A 20,116-nucleotide genomic window follows, 5' to 3' on the forward strand; every position below is an offset into this window, starting at 1 on the left:
GTGTGGCTGTTTGGGGAGGCACAGCCTCCCCTAACCGACCCTCCATACAATTTTGGAAACCCGATGCGGCCCTCAGGCCCCTGAGCTAGGCCATGGTTGTCCAATGCAGTGCTCTGAAATGGCTGTTTAGAATTCCCTGGTTAGGGAACTCTTTACACCCATATGTTTTTTAAATTCTTCTTTCATGATTGACATTTGTCTTTTCTGGGCCTAGTTCATTTGCACAGCACTTGGAGAGGGCCTGCAGCAGTGTGGTATTTTCATTTCAGTCAGGTTAAGGGTGAAAAAGATTACACATGCATACTGATTTATGCCTTATAGGCTGGAAATAGCATCAAGTGTGAGCTCCACAGAGTCTGCTCGGTGGTTCAAGCTCTCAGTATAGTATTATACTGTCAAAAGTCAATCCTCATACCGCAAGGTGTTTTATTTATTATTTATGTAGCGTCAAATGTTCGCTAAGCCCTATAAAGACAGATATGAAAACCAGGTCTCTGTCCAAAACAGCTTTCAATTTAAATAAAGCCCTGACCCTGCAAACATTATGCACTTGACAAAATGTACTTCTGTGAGTCAAGTTATGCATATGCATTAGTGTTTATAGGAATATTTCCGTACAAACCTCTCATGCAACTGGGTGATTCTTTTGAAAGTTAAATGTTGTTAATGTGGTTAAATACGGAAGTTTGCTGAATCGATCTTCAGCGATGCTGTGACTCAGAACTGCTTTGTAACATTCCGTGTAAAGTTCCACAGATGAGTAAAAGAGTGCAGCTGCCCCCATTTTTCATTTCAGGAGGTGCTGGCAAATGCCTTTCCTCGGATTGCCCTCAGTCCTTTCCTTGCAAGCATAGGGAGCTAAGCAGCTCAGGCTGCTATTGAGATGCTGGACTGGCCCCCAAATGCTCGTTAGTAGAGAAATGGCAGGAATAAGGGGAAATATATTCCTTTATGAGCTGCCAGCTGTAGGAGTGATGTTAGCCTGCATCTAACACTATGTCTACACTCTGAGCTAGGGCTGTAGCTCGCATACACAGAGTTGCATTAGTTTGATGAGAGCTAGCACGAGTATAAATATAGTAGCGTAGCCACAGTAGCACAAGCCGCGGCAGCACAGCTTAGCGGTGACAAGTATAAACCCGCCTGAACCCCGTAAGTAGGTACTCGGCATGGCTTAGCTATGCCGCTGCTGTGACAGCAGCACTATTTTATACATGTACTTCCTATGAGTTAATGTAAGTCTTCTTTTTAATCATATTCAGCTGACTGAGTAATAGTGATTGTTGGGGAACTGGATGGTCCCAAAGATTGGTACTGGACTGGCTACTGTGCCTTTCACCTCTGTCCAGGGGCGTTGGAACAATTTTTATACTGGGGGTGCTGAAAGTCATTGAACAAAACCCCGTATATGATGGAAACCACTTCAAACCAGGGGGTGCTGCTGCATCCCCAGTACAACGTAGTTCCAGCGCCTCTCATTGGTTTAACTCCAGTCTTCACTGGTATCAATTAAAAGTTGTTACCCAAGTGTCTCCAGACACCCAGTCTGAAAGAGAAGGCACATTAGTGAGTACATTTTCAATTCTGTTGCCTATGCTGTACCTGTTGTGTGGAAAAAGAAAGGACTTCAGTCTTCCTGGGTGTCATTCTAGCCCCTTCCATAGGTAATAAATTCAGTGAAAACAAACAAAAACCCAAAACAAATAATGTCTGAGATCTATACTATCTTTTTCTAATTGCGACAGGCTGATGTTTTGATGGAAGGCAATAACAGAGTGAAAACTGATTAAAACAAATTATTCTACACTCCAACATGGTGACAGGTTTCAGAGTGGTAGCCATGTTAGTCTGTATCAGCAAAAAGAACGAGGAGTACTTGTGGCACCTTGGAGCCTAACACATTTATTTTGGGCATAAGCTTTCGTGGGCTAAAACCCACTTCATCTGATGCAATGAAGTGGGTTTTAGCCCACGAAAGCTTATGTCCAAAAAACATTTATTAGTCTCTAAGGTGCCACAAGTACTCCTCGCTCTTTCTGCACTCCAAGGTACAACTGCAGCTGAAATGAAGTATAGTACTATTGCAGAAAAAAATAATTTAGTTATATCTACCTTGGATAAAAGTAAATATGCTGGAAAAAATAGTAAAAAGGGTGAGAGGTGACGTTTCAACGATGAAGCCTTCTCTAAACTGTGGAAAAATAGATTAAGGCTGATTGTTGTAACTATCTTAACCATGATATATTTTGGACACACTCCAAAGAAAGCGTCATTAGCACTTATCATATTTTCTACTTCTAGGTTATGTTTTCATAAACTCATTTTATAGGCAATAACTATATATTTATGCTGACACAATGGAAGGTGTGTTTCCAGAGTTTCAATGGAAATTCTGTAAGTCTAGTCTAGTGTGATTTGAGGATCCCAAATGCATTTCTAAAACCATATTGATGTTCAGGATATCATAACCACTGTGGCTTAATTCAAATTTGGGGATTATTTTAAATCATTTTATGGTATTATTTAGACATCATATCTAGAACTGGGATTAAAATTTACCTGTAGTCTCAAAGAGGGATATATGTAGTGTTTTCAATCATCTTCTTCCTAAACCTACCATGTGTTATTCAACACATTTATTCAGCGGGCTCTGCTCTGGAGACCAGAACTAGGATTTTCCCCTCCTGCATCCTAGTCCATCCTATGTCTGCAGCATATTGTTTTGACAAAATAAATCAAGAGAGATATCATGTGGATGCCACTTTCCCAGGGTAGTAGAACTCCAATTGTAACATGAACTGTAATCTGGAACTATGTGCATGTGTTTAGAGTATACACTAAACTGCCAGCATTTATAATTGACTACATACAAAGGACTAGGCGAAAAGAATATTCCGGGTGCAAAGTCAAGCACTCAAAAGTGAGGAAATGTCAGAATTAAATTTGCCTGTTCAACCTTAATTCGCCCCCTTTGTGGAGCTGCATTAGGATCTAGTCTTTAATTACATAATCACATAATACTTTTCCAATCTGCTCCCTCTATGGCCTTCTCCCACTCCGACCTGGTCCAGCTCTTGTCCCCTCTGCATTTGAGGGAAGCTGCTTTCCCTTCTATTCCACCTCAGAACTAGCAGAGGAATCACTGAGAGCACAGCAGATAGATTATTCCGCCTCTTACAGTTGATACCTAGTACATAGTAGCTAGGGTGACCAGATGTCCCGATATTTGGGGCTTTTTCTTATATAGGCTTCTATTACCCCCCACCCCCTGTCCCGATTTTTCACACTTGCTGTCTGGTCACCCTAATAGTAGCCTACAGACCTGGGAGTAGTGATTGCAGGGAAAGTCCTGCTCAGCTAGGTCTGCGTCCAGGAATCTACCTGTGGGGTGGCTACACAGGAATGCAAACGGAGAGGGAGTGGAGGCACTTAAAAACAAGGAGCCCGGTGGCTCTTTAAAGACTAACAGATTTATTTGAGCATAAGCTTTCGTGGGTAAAAAACTCCATGCATTTGAAGAAGTAGGTTTTTTACCCGCAAAAGCTTATGCCACTAGACTCCCCCCCGTTGTTTTTGTGGATACAGACTAACAGCTCTACCCCTCTGCCACTTGGAGGCACTTAATTTGCCTTGTTGTGCTTGTATATACCCAAGCTGTAGGAGCAGTGCGGGGTGCGCCCTGTGTGGGATGGGTAAACATGAGCACCCTCTTGTGCAGAGCTGGGGAGAGACAGGCTCCAGCACAGCACCAGCCAAGCATGCTGCGTGGAGCTGTATGGAGAATAACCAGCAAGCATGTAGCCTGCTGCCTGGCGCTGTACAGAGACCTGGCGGCAGCCTGCCCAGTCTATAGAGACTCTAAACAGGAACCTGCCTAGAGCTGCACAGGGAGGCGAGGCGCAGCAGCCGCCCCGGTCCCCTGTGTCCCCACGTGCCGTCCCAGAACGAGCAGGTGGGTTCCGGGGCCCGTGAGGGCAGCGGCCTCCGCTGCTGTCACTGAGCATGCTCACAGCGCGCGGGCACGCTCGGCTTGGGCTTCTCCACGTCCGTCCCTGCCCGGGGCGGGCGGTCGGTCCCCGCCGCCAGTCAGCCCCTTGCCGGTGGCCGAGCTCCCGGGCCAGGCCGTGCAGCGCGCCATGAACCCGGGCGGCGGGAGGGCGCCGGGCTTCCCGGGCCCCGTGCCGTGTAAGTGCCGAGCGGGCTATGCGCGCTCCGGGGCCCGGGCAGGCCCCGAAACCTGAGTAGCGCAAGAAGCGGGCGGGAGCCAAGCCCGGGAACGTGGCTCGGGGGAACCCGAGTGAGAGCAGCCCGGGGGCTGGGCGGCCTGCCCCGGCGCGCAGCGAGGCTCCCCGGGCGGCCCCGCTTCGGAGTTCCCCCGTGGACCCGGGGCCTGGGCGAGCAGCAGGTGCCGGGGCGCAGCCAGGGGTCGCTCCGCGGAGAGCGGGGGAGGCGGACGGAGCCATCAGCCGCCCCGGTCCCGTCGCTCAACGGGGAGAGCGGACCGCAGCGGGTCCCGGGCTCCGACACCCCGCCTAGGAGAAGCCCCTTCGTCCCGGCAGCAGGCGATAGGCGCTGCCCGGCGGAGATCGACTCTGGCCTGCCGCCTCCCGTCCCCAGTCCTCCGGCCACGGGCTCGCGGAGGAGACGGGCAAAGGGGGCGGAGATCGGGGGTCAGGGAGAAAGAGGGATCCGGGGGTGAAGGGCGGGGACTGTTCTAGCCCCCCACTGGGGAGGGGGCATTAGATGCTTGGGGGGCATTGGGTGGGAGCAGGGGCGGCAGAAGTAGGGCAGAGGGGTAGGTTAGAGGTGTGGGGGCAGCCAGGGCTGCCTGTTAAGGAGGAGTAACTGTAAGAAGGGGAGCTAGGAGGAGTGGGGGAGAAGGCAGATGGGACATGTCGGGGAGTTAGGGATAGGACACATGGGGCAGTTAGGGATAGGGGAGGCACTGAGGCAGGGGAAGAAGTTGGACGTTAAGCAGTCAGTGCAGGGGAGGAGGCAGGGCAGAAGGCCGTGGGACGTAAGGACAGAGGGGAAAAGGCAGTCTTGCTGCTTGGGCTCCGCTGGGCAGCACAGAGGATGGGGAGCCAGGCAAGAGATACCCTGACACTTCACTCCATGCTGCCTCCAGGACTATCCATGTTCATTAAGGACCCCCCCTCCCCACACACACACACACACACTTCCCCCCCCCCATAATTGGAGCACATTTTCTGGGAAAGCTCCCCGGGTGCATAGGGCAAGCTCCCTGGGCCTAATGCAAGGAGCAACGGTGTAGGTCCTTTGGTCCAATGCACAACGGCATTGTGCAATTGTGCAAGCCACCTGGCTGTGAGAGTGTCACTGCGCAGCATGCAAAGATGCAAGTTACCAGACTGCAACTGTCATGCAAGCCCCTGTGACGTAGTGTGTAACATGGAAAAAGAATGTAGCCTTATCAGCAACCTACGGTTCAGCATTGCAGGCATGCAAGCTTCACGAATCACGTTTCCCAGGAACCTTAGTGTAACTTTATTTTTAGGTTGGCGATGATCGAATGGCTTTGCACTTCAGGCTGCTCAGCACACTCAACTCCTACTGAAGTCAGTGCCCAGAAGCTTCATATACCACTAAATATGTTTAGTTCTTCAGTGGTTGTAACACCCATGTGCTGTCATCTGTTGAATGCTATGCTAAGAAGAGGACAGTATTTATAGAGTTCAGCATCTTGGTTTCACAAGTCCTATTATAGCTCTCCCAGTAGTAGTTGAAACGGATATGTTGCAGTTATTCAATGAGAAACTGAATGCATGATCTACTAATCGAGGCCTTGATCCATATGATAATTGATAATCTTATTGGAGTCTCTCTTCGCTTTTGTGTAGGAATGTTTTGATTTCATCAGTGTAAATTATTTGATCTCCTTCCATTTTTGTAGTTCCAGGAGGCACCACTGTCCTAGTGGAGCTCACCCCAGATATTCACATTTGTGGCATTTGCAAGCAGCAGTTCAATAACCTAGATGCCTTCGTTGCTCACAAGCAAAGCGGCTGTCAGCTGATCAGTGCAAATGGAACCACTAGTACAGTCCAGTTTGTCTCAGAAGAAACTGTGCCATCAACACAGACTCAAACCACAACCAGAACAATCACTTCAGAGACTCAGACCATCACAGGTATTGCTTAGGAATTTGAAAGCTGACATCCTATAAGAAAATAGAAATGTAAATCCATGTACCTCATCACATTAAGTTAAAATACCAGTTTGCACACAAGTATTCACATATGATTTGGTGAAGGAAGGAGAAGCAAACTGACTACTTTGTTAGCTTTGGTATAACGCTATGCACTTAATTTGACAATTAAAACTATTAATCCATTTATAATATCTTAAGCCTGATGTGACATGCAGCCAGCACTTAATGAAAGGGCAACTAATCAGTGGCAGCATTTATGAAAAATATTCAAATGACAGGGCATTTTTAGTGGTGCCCTTGGTAACAAACACAGGCTTAGAGTTTTTGTTGATCCTCAGTCCAGGTCCTTCTCATAAGAGAACACTGCATCTGGAACAACTGCTTCCACAATTAATTAGCTAGAAATATCGTGATACTCAGTATTCCTACCTCTGCAAAGGTTTAAGTCAGGCTGAAGCATATGCAGACCTTTACTTGCATAAAGTTACATGCGTGCATGTTTTCAGGCTCAGGGCCTCATTTACTTTGAACTAATTTGAACAGACACATAAATTTTCAGAGAGATTTGCAGAAATGTTTTGGGGTAAAGAATCTGATATACAAAAGCCTTAAAACGAGTGAAAAGATGGGATAGTCAAGTGGACTGATTTCAGGGCTGGCTGCCAGGAATTTTTGAGTTCAAATCCCTGCCCATGATTCACTGGATTTTGGATGAATTGCTTAAATTATCTGCCTCTTATTTACTCGCCTGTAAAATGAGGGCAATAATACCAACCTATTTGATATTAGGACAGGGGTGAGATTTAATCAACTTAAAAGCAATTAATTAGTCTGCGTTAAAATGGTTTTTCTTACTATGTTTACAGTTGATACCTTAAAATTCCTATAACTGAAAGAGATTAGATATTTAAAAAAAAAAAAAACTATTTTTTTCAGTTTGTTTACTGCATACTTTTGACAGCATTTTGTATAAAGCCAGTTTTGCTGTTTCCCCTGAATACTGATTTAGGGCTCTGATCCTGCTAACATTTAACAACATACATAACTGTACTCCTATAAGTAATCCCCCGCACAAACAGCAGAAGAAACTGACTTAGCCCTGAGTCCTGCAATTGGATCCACACCATCACATCCTTGTGCTAGTGCAAAATCCCACAGGCTTCAGTGCAACTTTGTACTGGTGCTAAGGACTAGCCATGCATATCCAGTTTCAGGATAGGGGCCTTTGTCTTTTTTTTTTTTGCTTACCTGGGGCTTGCACTTGTAATAGATAGAGAAAAACATTTTATAAAAGAATAGGCAAATGTGATTGTAAAACTAGAACTAGATATGGGCGGTGCTTAATGGAATTTGATACAGATTGAAGATGTTTATACTAAGAAAGTGGGCCATTTTATGTTTTTAGTTTCTGCTCCAGAGTTTGTTTTTGAGCATGGCTACCAAACATATCTGCCCAATGAGAGCCGTGAACCTCAGACTGCCGCTGTTGTCGCCCCATCATCAAAAACGCGTTCCAGAAAATCCACTACTGCTGTTGTCCAAAAGAAATTGAACTGCTGCTATCCAGGTTAGGTATTGGCTATGTCTTCTTTTTTCTTTCATTTTGCAATTGGTGGGTTTAGTATAGTTATAAATATGCTAGGTTTGCCTAATTTCATGAAATTAATCTGCACAGAATCTAGAAGACAACATGATATGCTTCTTTAGGCCTGATCCTACACAATTAAAGTCAGTGGGAGTTTTGCCATTGACTTCAGTGAGAGTAGAATCAAGCCCTCAGACTCTGATCTTGCTCTAATGATGTGTGCTGGTTAGGGTCAGTGGGGCTCTACCTGGCTTCCAGGTGTGCTGACACACATCGCTGTAAAAGTAGGGCCTGATTTGTATCCTCCTAACTGTGTTCCCAATCCTTCAACTCGTGAAGAATCCTGAAATTTATTTGCACTGTATCCACAGCTCTGATGAACCAAAGCGTTTGCAAGGATGAACTGGTTTTAAATATATGTCAATATTTAAATCATATTAATCAGCAAAGTTACCATATAAATTCCTGCAAAACAGATGCTTAATTCTTTCATATAGGATTCAGTGCTGCAAGGCTTGAGAGTTAAACTTTCCTCACATGAGTAGTCTTGTTTATTTAAATAGAGTTTACAGTATTGTTTCAAATCTTTCCTTTACCTGAGAATCTTATTTCACATGCACAGTCTTAGTTTGCGCACACACAAACTTTCAGGGCCCTATCCAGTATTCTTGACTCAGGCAAAACTCCTGAGAATGAAGGCCCAAATGTGTTAGCTAGGTGCCCACTATCTCTAATCTGAGACTATATGTGAAATTAATTAGTCTCCCTGTGTCCCCTGTGTACTGTAGAGTGCATCTCAAAACCCAGGCAGAGATTCCACACAATTTGTTTTAGAGATTACCACGAGAAATTCCAGAATGAGTTAATGCAGAGAATGAATTATCTTCTAGGGAAGCACTAGAAGACTAAAGTTTATAGGTAAGTATAGCTACTTACTTATTGTAAGTAAGTATATGCAAACAAGATGTGGACTTCATTTTCCGGCAGTGTTGAATTCCTTCTCTTTATTTGTATACACACATACACACACAGAGCCTTGATAAATTTGACACAGAAATGTTACAGATACATGCCGAGAAAGGCAACTTCCCGAATCTGTCAAAGTACATGTCCCCTGTCCCGTTGTCTTGTTTGTTTTTCTTAAATTTAAAAATCTAATTTTTTGTTTGTGGTATCTAATTTATTTTCAGGTTGCCAATTCAAGACATCATATGGTATGAAAGACGTGGAACGTCATTTAAGAACACACACAGGTAAAATCTAAAGCCATCACCTTCTATTTTTCCTTCTTGTTATTGTCAATAGATGTTTTCCCACAAAATAAGCATCTAGTTTTAGGTGGTACAACCTATATGTTCAAGAGGCACAATCCCTCCCCTAGCTTCTTGGAATGCAAGGACTGTCCCTTTCACATGCCAAGTCCCACATTATGGTACAAACTACTTTAGGCCAGTTTGTAATTTAGTCATCTGGCCCTCAGATTTCAGAACATCAAAAATGATGTATGCTTCACTCATCACTGACACACAGGAACCTACATGGCATGAATGGGAAGCTGTTTTTCAGTGCATCACCGCATTGTACTATAGATTAGGACAAGAAGTTAAAAAAAATTTAGTTTGACACAATAATTTAAAAAAAAATGTAAATCATTTTCAAATGAACTTTCAAAAGCTAGTGTAAGGGGACAATTTTTCAAAGGGTCTTCTGAATTGTGCTTGATTCCTTACCATCTTTTCTGTGCTTATTAGGAAGAGTGGTTAATGTGGAGGTGTTTGAAGGCATAAACATTGGAGGTGAATTTAAGGAGGCCTTTGGAAAATTCAGGCTATGGCGATTTGAAAATTCTATATAGTTTCTTTGTGTTTTGTTTAGTTCCAAGATTGTGTCATTACAAAAGTTCTTATTTAGATGCTCTTTTGTTGGTTTTCAGGAGATAAGCCCCATAAATGTGAGGTGTGTAGCAAGTGCTTCAGTCGCAAAGATAAGCTGAAGATGCACATGCGTTCCCATACTGGGGTGAAACCTTACAAGTGTAAACACTGTGACTATGCAGCTGCCGACAACAGCAGTCTCAACAAGCACCAGCGCATCCATTCAAATGAGCGTCCTTTTAAATGCCAGATCTGTCCTTATGCGAGCCGCAACTCTAGCCAGCTTACTGTCCATCTCAGATCCCATACTGGTAAGTCTAGACCAAAATTTCAGTCTGTAAGACTTCAAAACGCCTTGGGCCATATTTGAGGTATTTTGATGCTAAAGATGTAGATAGGTGCCCAGTGGGATTTTCAGAAGTGCTGAGGTGTCTAACTCCCAATCTGGAGACTATTATAGAAAAGTTGCAACAGTTTAACTAAATTGATTACGATATTGAACTAGTTAAACCAGTGCAATCTCCAAATGTAGACACCCTTGAACTATTTTAATTTCTGCCTAATTCATCTTAGTTTACATCTGCAAATTACTAAATTCAGCTAAACTTTCATTGCTGGTGGGGTCCCCTCCAGGTCAAGGCTGAGTCATGTTAGCAGGACAATATGAGGAAACTGGCCTTGCTGCTGCCCATGCTATACTTGTTCTGTGGATAGATGATTTCAGTCTCCAGGGTTGTCAGCCCACACACCTTTTGCAAACACTAAATCCATAACTTCTTATAGTTAAATTATTTTCCTAAATTCTTTTTTAATCAGATTTTCTCTTGTAGCTTGTAAAGATACAGAATTTTTGTGTGACTGTACAGTTATCTCTGACATACAATGTTTTTCGCTTATTCTGTGGTATTAGATTGGTTTCCATGTTGTTCTTTACAGATTTGATTAATTCTGTGAATGTTAGCTGCAAAGCGATTACTATTCAGGGTTTACTATATTTGCTTTGAACCTGCTCTAGGTTCTGATTCAGAATTGAAGTACTACACTGTACATTAGTTCAGTTGTAGGCAGTGTGGAATTTATTTCCAGCAGATAAAAGACATAAATCACATGTGAAATGTGGAGGAGCAGAGGGTCAAACCAATCTGTCCTTAGCAGAAGAGTCTTTTATGCTTCACAAATCTGCTGTGGTGCCACAGGCAGGACAACTAGGGAGCTGTTTTACAAGGTTCACCTGTTTCTGCTGCTACATAACAGGATGTGATGGGCAGTAGGAATTGTACATGGGTGAGTCAGATAGTAATGATAGATACAGTCCAGAGAACACCTGATGTAGATTTACCTCCTCTAACGCCAGTGTGCGCAGCTTACACACAGGTACATATATGTAAACTGTAGCAGTTGTGCCCCTGGAAGGATTAATCCATGGGAGAAGGAAAACAGTAGTTTTGCTTTATTCTTCTCCACTTTTCCACCAGAGTAAGGTAGCTTTTCACTGCCACCTGTGAAGACTGATGAATTGGCACTTATATACTTTCTGCCACTGGGAGGCCAAGTGGCCCTGATTCCGAAGGATTCAGCCAGTGAAGAACAAGGAGTGAATAAGCCCTTTGTGATATTTAGCAGGTAAATAGGGTGACATGGTCATGAGAACGCAGTCTTGCTTTGCCAGTTTAAAAGCACGCACAGCCTTTGTGTCAAGTTGTCCTTTCAGGGCCACATGCTCCCCACTCCAAAGAAATAATGTGACTTCTTATACTAGAACTTGTGGAATTAAAATGGTCTCTTCCCTGCTGTTCCAGGATGGATGAGGGAAAGAGGCATGTGCCAGGAGCAGATTCTCTAGGGTCTGCTGAGAAGTCAGCATGGTCCCCAATTTCTCTACATAGAAAAGTTATCCTTTCACTTTAGGTTTCATGACTCTTCACTTCATTAGCAGCACAGCTCCCTTTGAAACCATGCTGCATCTGCCTTTGCCCTTCCAGGCTTGAATCTAAGATGAATTGCAAACAGAGGGGAGTTCTTCCAGTAAGTCTTGTATGGATTACCTCTGGGAACACCTCATTCTGTAGTGGGGTCAGATTTCATCCCTACCTCCTATCTATCTCAGGAATGCCCACTCTTGCAGATGTCCTGTGGAAGGACTTCCATGGTGGCTAGGAGGCAAGAGGGAATGTGTTGAAGTGGGAGCTGTGTTCCTGTTTCTACAGATTTGAGGTCTTTTCTGACCCTGTTCTGTTACTACTTCCCTTCATTGCTCAGTATGTGATGTCAAGTCTTTAGAGCAAGAAACTAAACTCTATCTTTCCCAAGTAAATCTTTTTAGATATGAAGAACTTGTGTCATTCGTTGCATATAAATACAAAGCTTTAAAAAATGATTACATCCCTATTGTTCACTAAGAAATTAAGTGGAGTGGATTAGTTTAAAAGAAAAATTCAGACTTGTATCCAGGATGCAGGTCCTAATGGTACTGAATCAACCATTCTCTGTACTACCAGAAATCTGTTAGAAAGCCAAAGGCCTTGGCTACACTCACGGATTCACAGTGCTGCCGCGGCAGCGCTGTGAAGCGCGAGTGTAGTCGCGCCGCCAACGCTGCGAAAGCTCTCTCGCAGCGCTGCAAGTACTCCACCTCTCCGGGTTTTTTCACAGCCCTGAGCGCAGCAAGTGCAGCGCTGTGAATTGCCAGTGTAGCCAAGGCCTAAATGTCTTTGTGACCTACAGTAGAGCCTCAGGGCATGGCTGTACTTGCAGTTGTAGAGCGCTGGGAGTTAAACCAGCCTTCAGAGACCGCAGCAGGGAAAACGCTGCTGAGTGTTTACACGCTCAGCTGGAAGTACACTGGTGTAGCCACATTAGCAGCTCTTACAACGCCACAAAGAGCAGTGCATTGTGGTAGCTATCCCAGCATGCAAGTGGCTGCAACGTACTTTTCAAATGTGGGGGGTGGGGTGGAGTGTGACAGGGAGTATGTTGAGTGTATGTGGAGGGAGAGAGAGTGGGTTTTTGGGGGGGCTGAGAATGTGTCAGCATGCTGACTTGTAAGTTCAGACAGCAGCAGACCTCTCTCTCTCATTCAAAGCAAGCAGCATTCCTTTGTCCCGGAGTAGATAAGCAGCCAGCTGGCAGAAACGGAGCTTTGAAAGGGCATATCCGCATTCCTACAGCATTCCTACAGTGAGTTCAAAACAATGACAAGAGAGGCCACTTAACTTAAGGGGATTATGGGATGTTTCCAGAGGTCAGTCAGAGCGCAGTAATGCAACACCTCGTTCACACTGGCGCCGCGGCGCTCTTGCGGGGGCGCAGCAAACGTTATTCCACTCGCCGAGGTGGAGTACCAGCAGCGCTGTAGCCGCGGAGTCAAAGTGCTCTGTGTGCCTTGCCAGTGTGAACGGGGAGTGAGCTAGTGCGCTCGGGGCTCCTTTATTGCGCTGCAACTCACAAGTGTAGCCAAGCCCTCAGAGTTACGAACATCTCAGGAATGAAGGTTATTCGTAACTCTGAAATGTTCGTAACTGAACAAAACCTTTTATGGTTCTTTCAAAAGTTTACAACTGAAAATTGACTTAATACAGTTTTGAAACTTTACTATGCAGAAGAAAAATGCAGCTTTCCCTTTATTTGTTTAGTAGTTTACGTTTAACACTACTGTACTGTATTTGCTTTATTATTATTTATTTTTTCTCTGCTGCTGCCTGATTGTATACTCCCGGTTCCAAATGAAGTGTGTGGCTGGCTGGTCAGTTCGTAACTCTGAGGTTCTACTGTATATAATTTGGAGTCAGATTTTATACACCCTTGCTAATTTGATTAATCCTTTCATTCTCTTAATTTCAATGGAACAATTCACATGAGTAATAGTTTTCAGGATCAGGGCCCTGACTTTCTTTTTTACCTCTGCCAGTGTCAAATTGTGCAAGGCCAGTAGTGTAAATATGTATAATAGATCAATCTGCAATTTAGAAAACACATGTATTGCAGAATTTGAGTACAAAAGTGAGTAACACTGTCAGTCCAATATATGAAAATTGAGCTATTGAAATATGTACTATGCCTTCATCAGTAAACTTGGTAAAAATTCAATAGTGGAGTCTTACAATTCAACTAGAAGAGTATGCAGCTGTGACTGTAAAATAAATAAGCTACACTGGTTGCTAGTGTATCTTCGTTAATAAAAATCTTTATCACAAACATAATACGCTATATATCTCAATTATTAAACAGATGTGAGATTTGCACCGTATGCCACAACTTGATTTGAAAAATAAGCAGCTAAATCAATGACATATGTAGCTGGATAAACAAATTATGCAAAATTATACAAATATCACAAAGATCTATAAAATATTAACATGTAAAATAAATTAGCCATATGCAGTTTGATTATTAATGAACAAAGCATTGACTGAACTTAGTACATTCCTGCATTTTGTTTGTCTTACATAGCACCCTATAGTTCTTTCACTTTTCTCCTTCCATGGCGTGACAGAGTAATACCAAAATGATGTCTTACTGTTCAAGTGGATCAGAGAAGAACTGTTAAGAATGAATAGTATTGTTTTGCAAATGCTAGTTACTACAGTCAGCGTCTTTTGTTTTTTAAATCATCATATTCTGAATGGAGTCACTGTCTTGTAAGTCCATGCCCTGGATTTGATCCAGTGATTATGAATTAAATATATGTGGTTATTTTGGCTGCACATATTGTGACAACCCTACGAATGCAAGGAAATGCAAAGAACAGAGGTTTAGGCCCTGAAGATGCAAATGCTTATACACGTAACTAACTTTCCCCATGTGAGTAGTTCCCTTGAAGTGATTATTCATGAGGTTAAAGTTGAGCAAATACAAAAACATTTGCAAGATCTAACATTTGAATCCTTTGACACAGATTTTCAGCTGCGGCTATTTCTAGTCTTCATGTGTGTCCCCATAAAAAATTGTGCATGTACATGTACTGTGCAAGCACACACTCCTACATGCATACTAATTGAAAAAACATCTTTTACTGTAGCTTGTGGAAAGTTGGTTGGTCACATCATGCAGAATCCTCCATTTCCAACTGTTGAATTGCAAGACAAAACTATACACTAAATAGTTCCCTAACGTTACATTTCTATATAAGTAAACTCATATGAATCCATACATCATTATTTATCTTTTGCATATTTCACTCTTTTAATTTTTCTTTTCCAATTATGGTGCCCCACTCCAATACAATTAATTTTTTCCCTAATACAAACTGTAGGAACATCCTGTAAATCTGGAGTAACCAGTGTATTTTCTGTGCATCCAAGTATATGCTACTAAGTGTTGTCCTTCCCTATCACCTTCCTTCTTTGCTTTTTCAACATTTGCTTCAAAAACTGAAAATCTAGCTGAACACTGCACCTTTAGTTACCAGATTCTACAAATATAAGAAATTTGAGCCAAATATTCTAGGGCAAATGTAGCATAGAAGAATAGGAACAGACGTGTGTAAATTATTTTGGAGGATGATTTTTACTTTGGGTCTTCAGTGGTAAATATTTTATGATCAAAATATTTTAAAAAGATGATTAGCTAGTAATTTAATTCCACATAGTTTGGAACTGATTTAATACTCCATCATACTTAAGTTCTCAGCATGACTACAGTTATATGTATATGCTAACGTATATATTTAGGAAAGGTTTATAATGCATCAAAATCTAGCAGAGACACAACTTCTTTGGTTTTTAATGTTTATCTCAATTAGCTAAAAGCATTAGTTGAGACGTTCAATCTTATTAATGAGGGAGAATTGAGAATCTTCAGTAGCTTGTTTTGGAACAGTGTTTCACCATTCATACCCCTAAAATGAACTAGAAGTGGAGAACATCTGGAATACAAATACCAAGGAACTGCAGGGCCTGCAAGCATGCCCAAATACTCTCTCTACCCAAAAGCACTCTGAGCCAGGAGTGGCTACTGTGTTTCCCACACAAAAGTGTGTCTGATCAGCTTCAGGTGAAACAAGAGAATGCAACATTTGAATTTCACCTTACTAAAGAATTTAGTGCATTGTGGAAATATGTTGGGAAATTTTAACTGGAACAAATTGGGTTCATATACCAGTTTTAGTTTATGCAGTTAGTTGAAGCTTTCAGTCTGTCCAGGAAGTCCTGTAGATTCATGGCTTGACTCCTCTAATTTAAATGCATGTTTTGTTGACAGGAGATGCTCCGTTTCAGTGTCGGATGTGTAGTGCTAAATTTAAAATCAACTCGGACTTGAAGAGGCACATGCGTGTGCACTCTGGAGAGAAGCCTTACAAGTGTGAGTTCTGTGACGTCCGCTGTGCCATGAAAGGGAACCTGAAATCGCACATCCGCATCAAGCACAGCATGGAGAACACACTCAAGTGTCCAGAGTGCGAGTTCCAGTGCGGAAACAAAACAACCCTTCGGCATCACTTAAGAACCCATCAGCCTGAGCAGCCAGTGAAGTGCTCAAAATGCAACTACTCTTGTTCTAACAAGGCGGCTCTCAAGGTGCACGAGAGAATTCACTGCGAGGATCGCCCTTTCAAATGTGACTTCTGCAGCTTTGATACCAAGCAGCGGAGCAATCTGACCACGCACGTGAAGAAAGCCCATGGAGACAAAGTCAAGATCAAAAAGCAAACTACTGAGAAGAAAGAGGGAGATAAGTCAAAGCAGGGCAGCTCCAGGCAAGTAGCCAAATTGGATGCCAAGAAAGCATTTAAATGTGGCCTGTGTGAGGCTTCCTTTGTCCGAGAAGATTCTCTTAGGAGCCATAAGAAGCAGCACAGAGAGTATAATGGGACCAAAAGTACTGAACTGGCTGTTTTGCAGTTGCACATGGACCCCAGTAGGCAGACCAGTGCCCCGATTACTGTAAGTCACCTTCAAGTTCCAATTCAAGCCACTCAGGTTTCTCCTTACAATGAAGAAAGGGTCAAGATCGTTGCTGGCCATCAAGTGCCTCAAGCTAATGGAACAGTTCAGACGGCTTCAGTGAATGTTATGCCTCCCACATTAGTTAGCCAGAATCAGGAAGACCTATCTGCAAGTAGCCAGTTGCAAATACTGCGCCAAGTCAGTCTGCTGGCACCGCCTCATCCCCCTGTTTCTCAAAGCGAAGCTGTGTCAGTGGGGCAGCCAGCAGTTCTTCTCACTGCCCACGACCAAAGTGACAGCAGTGCTCTCCACCAGACTTTGATTCCTGCTGCTTCAGTCAGTAGTCACAGGGCTTCAGCAAGCCAGACTTTCATCAATGATTCTGGAATCAGCTGCTCTGACTTGGAAGGGCTCAATGCTTTGATTCAAGAAGGGGCAACAGACGTAGCTGTGGTTAGTGATGGAGGTCAGAGTATCTCTGTGTCCACTTCAGCTCCCCCTCCTCCTCCCATCTTTTCCTCATCCTCTCACACACAAGCACCTAAGCAGACCTACTCCATCATTCAAAGTGGAGCCCATACAGCTTCGCTGTGTCCTGCAGACTCCATACCGGATTAGTTAAAAAACTAGTGCAAATTCCGCCCTGGATTGCCTTGTGAAGCCTTGAAGTCAGTGGGATTTTCATGACACTGAAGTGAGGGCCAGATTTTCAGGTGACCTGAGATTGGCCTCTAACATTCCATTTGCACCACTTTGCACATATAGTCATATGTTGCATTCTCACATACACATGCAGTGGCTTGCACTTGCACACAAGGCTGTGCACAATTACATGCATTGGAAACTAGAGGCTACAGTCTTTGAAAAATGTGATCCTCAATATCAAAGCAACTGTTTAAAATTTCACGTTTCAAAAAAACTTCCTAGAGCAGGATTTACTTTGCGCAGCAAATGTCTTATTTAAACAAAATAGGTTTGTTTGTTCTTTTTAAATCAAATGCAAAGAACATCTCGCCTTAAGATACCATCATGACAAATTCCCATCCCCTGTGAAAAGTCTGAGGGCAGGTCTACACTATGGGGGAAAGTCGATCTAAGCTACGCAATTTGAGTTACGTTAGTAGCGTAACTCAAGTCAACATAGCCTAGATCTACTTACCGCGGGGTCCATACTATGCTATGTCAATGGGAGACGCTCTCCCATCGACTCCTCCTAGTCTTCTCCATCCGGTGGAATACTGGAGTCGACAGAGCGATCTGCAGTCTATTTAGAGGGTCTTCATGAGACCCACTAAATCAACCCCTGGTGTATCGATCGCCGCAGCGTCGATCCACCGGTAAGTGGAGACAAGCCCTGAGTAAGGTGGCTTTGTGCAACGAACCAAAACAGTTATTCGGAGACCCATTAAAACCTAGCCAGCCCAAACCTCCTCTTGCAGGTTACTATAGGACCTACCCTGTAGCTGTGCTCTACTGCATATAAGCCCTGATCAGGCAAAGTATTTAAACATATGAGTAGCCCCATTGTTTTAAGTGGAACTATTCTCATGCTTAAAATTGAACATATGCTTAGGTGGTTTGTTGGATTGGGGCTGTAATGGGAGCACTCTCTGTGGTTAATCTGCCTGTTGCTAACATAGTACAACAGTGGTTCTACTTTTTGGACTTTGTACATGGTACCAATAATTGCCCCAAAACAAACATCTGTTCATTTTTTTTATTACTTGTTAGACAATTCAAACTGCTGGACATAATTCTAATAGAATTTCATGCTATCTAGGTGCTACTATTTAGATGATAAAAAATTAACAGTATATTAAACAACATTAAGAATTAAGGCCCCAGTCCTTCAAACACTTACGCATTTGCTTAACTTCACTTGAATAGTCCCACTGAAGTGTTTTCAGGATTGGGATCTAAATTTGTAAATGTTGATTTTTTTTTTCCCCATTTAGATTCAGCACCAGACTCATCAGGATGAATTGGAGCCAGATTTTCAAAAGTACTCAGCACACAGCAGCTCCTAATGTGACAGTTATCACCAGACTTTTCCAAAATGCTCAGAGCCCTTCTGGCTGAGTTTTTTGGAAAAAAAAAATCTGGGCATTGATTTCAGTGCATAAATGGGAGCTGAGATCTTTTCAATGTCTGGCCCCTAGAAGCTAAATGGAGCATTGACAAAGAGCCTGAGGTCTAATCTGGTGTCCATTGAAGTTGATGGAAAGAACTCCATTGACTTCTGTAGGAATTGGCTCAGACCCTTGGCAGGCTGTTTAGCTAACAGGCTGTAATGCTCTCTGTATTCCCAGAACTGTGTGCATATCATAGTGGCATCACAACATGTACATTCAAAAAGGCGGAAGATGAACCATAAACCCCTTAAAGGTATACTAAAAATTGTATCTCTGATAGTTGTGCTAACTTGTCATGAGCCCATCAGCTGGTCCTGGCTGATTATTAGTCCCCAAGAAATGCCCTGCACCACAAAAATTATTTTGGGATTCTGTCTAGAGATTTGTGGCAATTGCTAATTACATGAAAAGTGTATTGAAGTCAATAGGGGTTGGGGGCACTTAGCACCTTGCTTGAGACAATCATGCAGAATCAGGCCCCAAAGTACTTCTCTTAAAATAATAGAATGCTGTCTGTGTGTTGGTGATACTTTGTGTCATAACAGATCTTTTATGCAAATCATGTATACAGCACAATGCTCTGTATCAGAAGGGTCCTTTTTTAAAAAAAAATACAATATATTTTTCCAAATACAGTGCTGCAATTTTATGTCATTTGTTTTGGTGCTGCATTATCATTTGTTTTTAATTGTGTGATTGAAAAGAAATGTATTTTGCATTTCCATTTCTGTTCTTTATGTGTAAGAATGCAGCTTAAAGAGAGGAAAAAGAAAACCTGTTGCAGTACAAAACCTAATCATAGATTCCGTTTTGAGGATCAAAAAGCTAACTACATTAATATTAGTACAGAACAAGATAGAGGTGGCTATTTGTGTGCTTAACATCACCATGCAATCAATGTATATTTATATAAAGAATAAATATGTACATGTTAGTATTTGGCTTCAGTCATAAAAAATCAGTGGATCTGATTAACTGTTTTGTTAGGTATATAATATGTACCTTTTTAGAGAGAGAGAGAATGTTTCTCCATGGGTATGAAAACATGTTTTGATAGGATACATAAGAAGAGCCATATTTGAAATTGGTTTTATAGTATCTTTTTAAAAAAATCCGTTTGCACATGCATTTTTTCTAGCCATACTCATGTTTGCGTTCACAAATCTGAGTCATTGTATCCTTGAAAATGATATGGGAAAATGCAAACACAAATTACAGGTACAGTTTTAGAACCCTTCACTTTTGTTGACAGAGGAGTTGATTAGATATGTTCTGTACACTTGAATCCACCAGCAATGCCAACGTATTCCATGAAAGCCACTCAATCTAGTTTATCTGAGGTTTGTTTTGTTTAGGCCATAAAATCGTGTTCCTTTTAAGAAAGCAGTTCAGAATAATAATCTTGATTCCTGAATCCTGGCTTTGGTTTGATTAGAACCAGTTAGCAATATATACCCTCCAACATTCTG

At 42.7% G+C, this 20,116-nt stretch overlaps 1 protein-coding gene across 1 annotated transcript; it reads left to right on the top strand.

Annotated features, from left to right (window-relative positions):
- The first annotated feature begins 4,037 nt into the window (after positions 1–4,037).
- On the top strand, positions 4,038–20,061 carry ZFP64 (ZFP64 zinc finger protein). Its single transcript, XM_024205804.3, has 6 exons — positions 4,038–4,185; positions 5,915–6,151; positions 7,578–7,739; positions 8,948–9,010; positions 9,691–9,942; positions 15,830–20,061. Exons 1-6 carry the CDS (start codon positions 4,137–4,139, stop codon positions 17,131–17,133), a joined length of 2,067 nt encoding a protein of 688 aa, XP_024061572.1. The 5' UTR covers positions 4,038–4,136; the 3' UTR covers positions 17,134–20,061.
- Positions 20,062–20,116: the final 55 nt, after the last annotated feature.

Source organism: Terrapene carolina, unplaced genomic scaffold (genome assembly GCF_002925995.2).
Source record: "Terrapene carolina triunguis isolate 2854851 unplaced genomic scaffold, T_m_triunguis-2.0 Scaffold130, whole genome shotgun sequence".
Lineage (NCBI taxonomy): Eukaryota > Metazoa > Chordata > Testudines > Emydidae > Terrapene > Terrapene triunguis.

What these genes read in the sequence shown, in the direction of transcription:
- ZFP64 (XM_024205804.3), top strand. Translation starts at nt 4,137, where the DNA reads ATGAACCCGGGCGGCGGGAGGGCGCCGGGCTTCCCGGGCCCCGTGCCG. An exon ending in ATTGAACTGCTGCTATCCAG is followed by an intron (nt 7,740 to 8,947) that starts GTTAGGTATTGG and finishes ATTTATTTTCAG; the next exon opens with GTTGCCAATTCAAGACATCA. An exon ending in CCATCTCAGATCCCATACTG is followed by an intron (nt 9,943 to 15,829) that starts GTAAGTCTAGAC and finishes TTTTGTTGACAG; the next exon opens with GAGATGCTCCGTTTCAGTGT.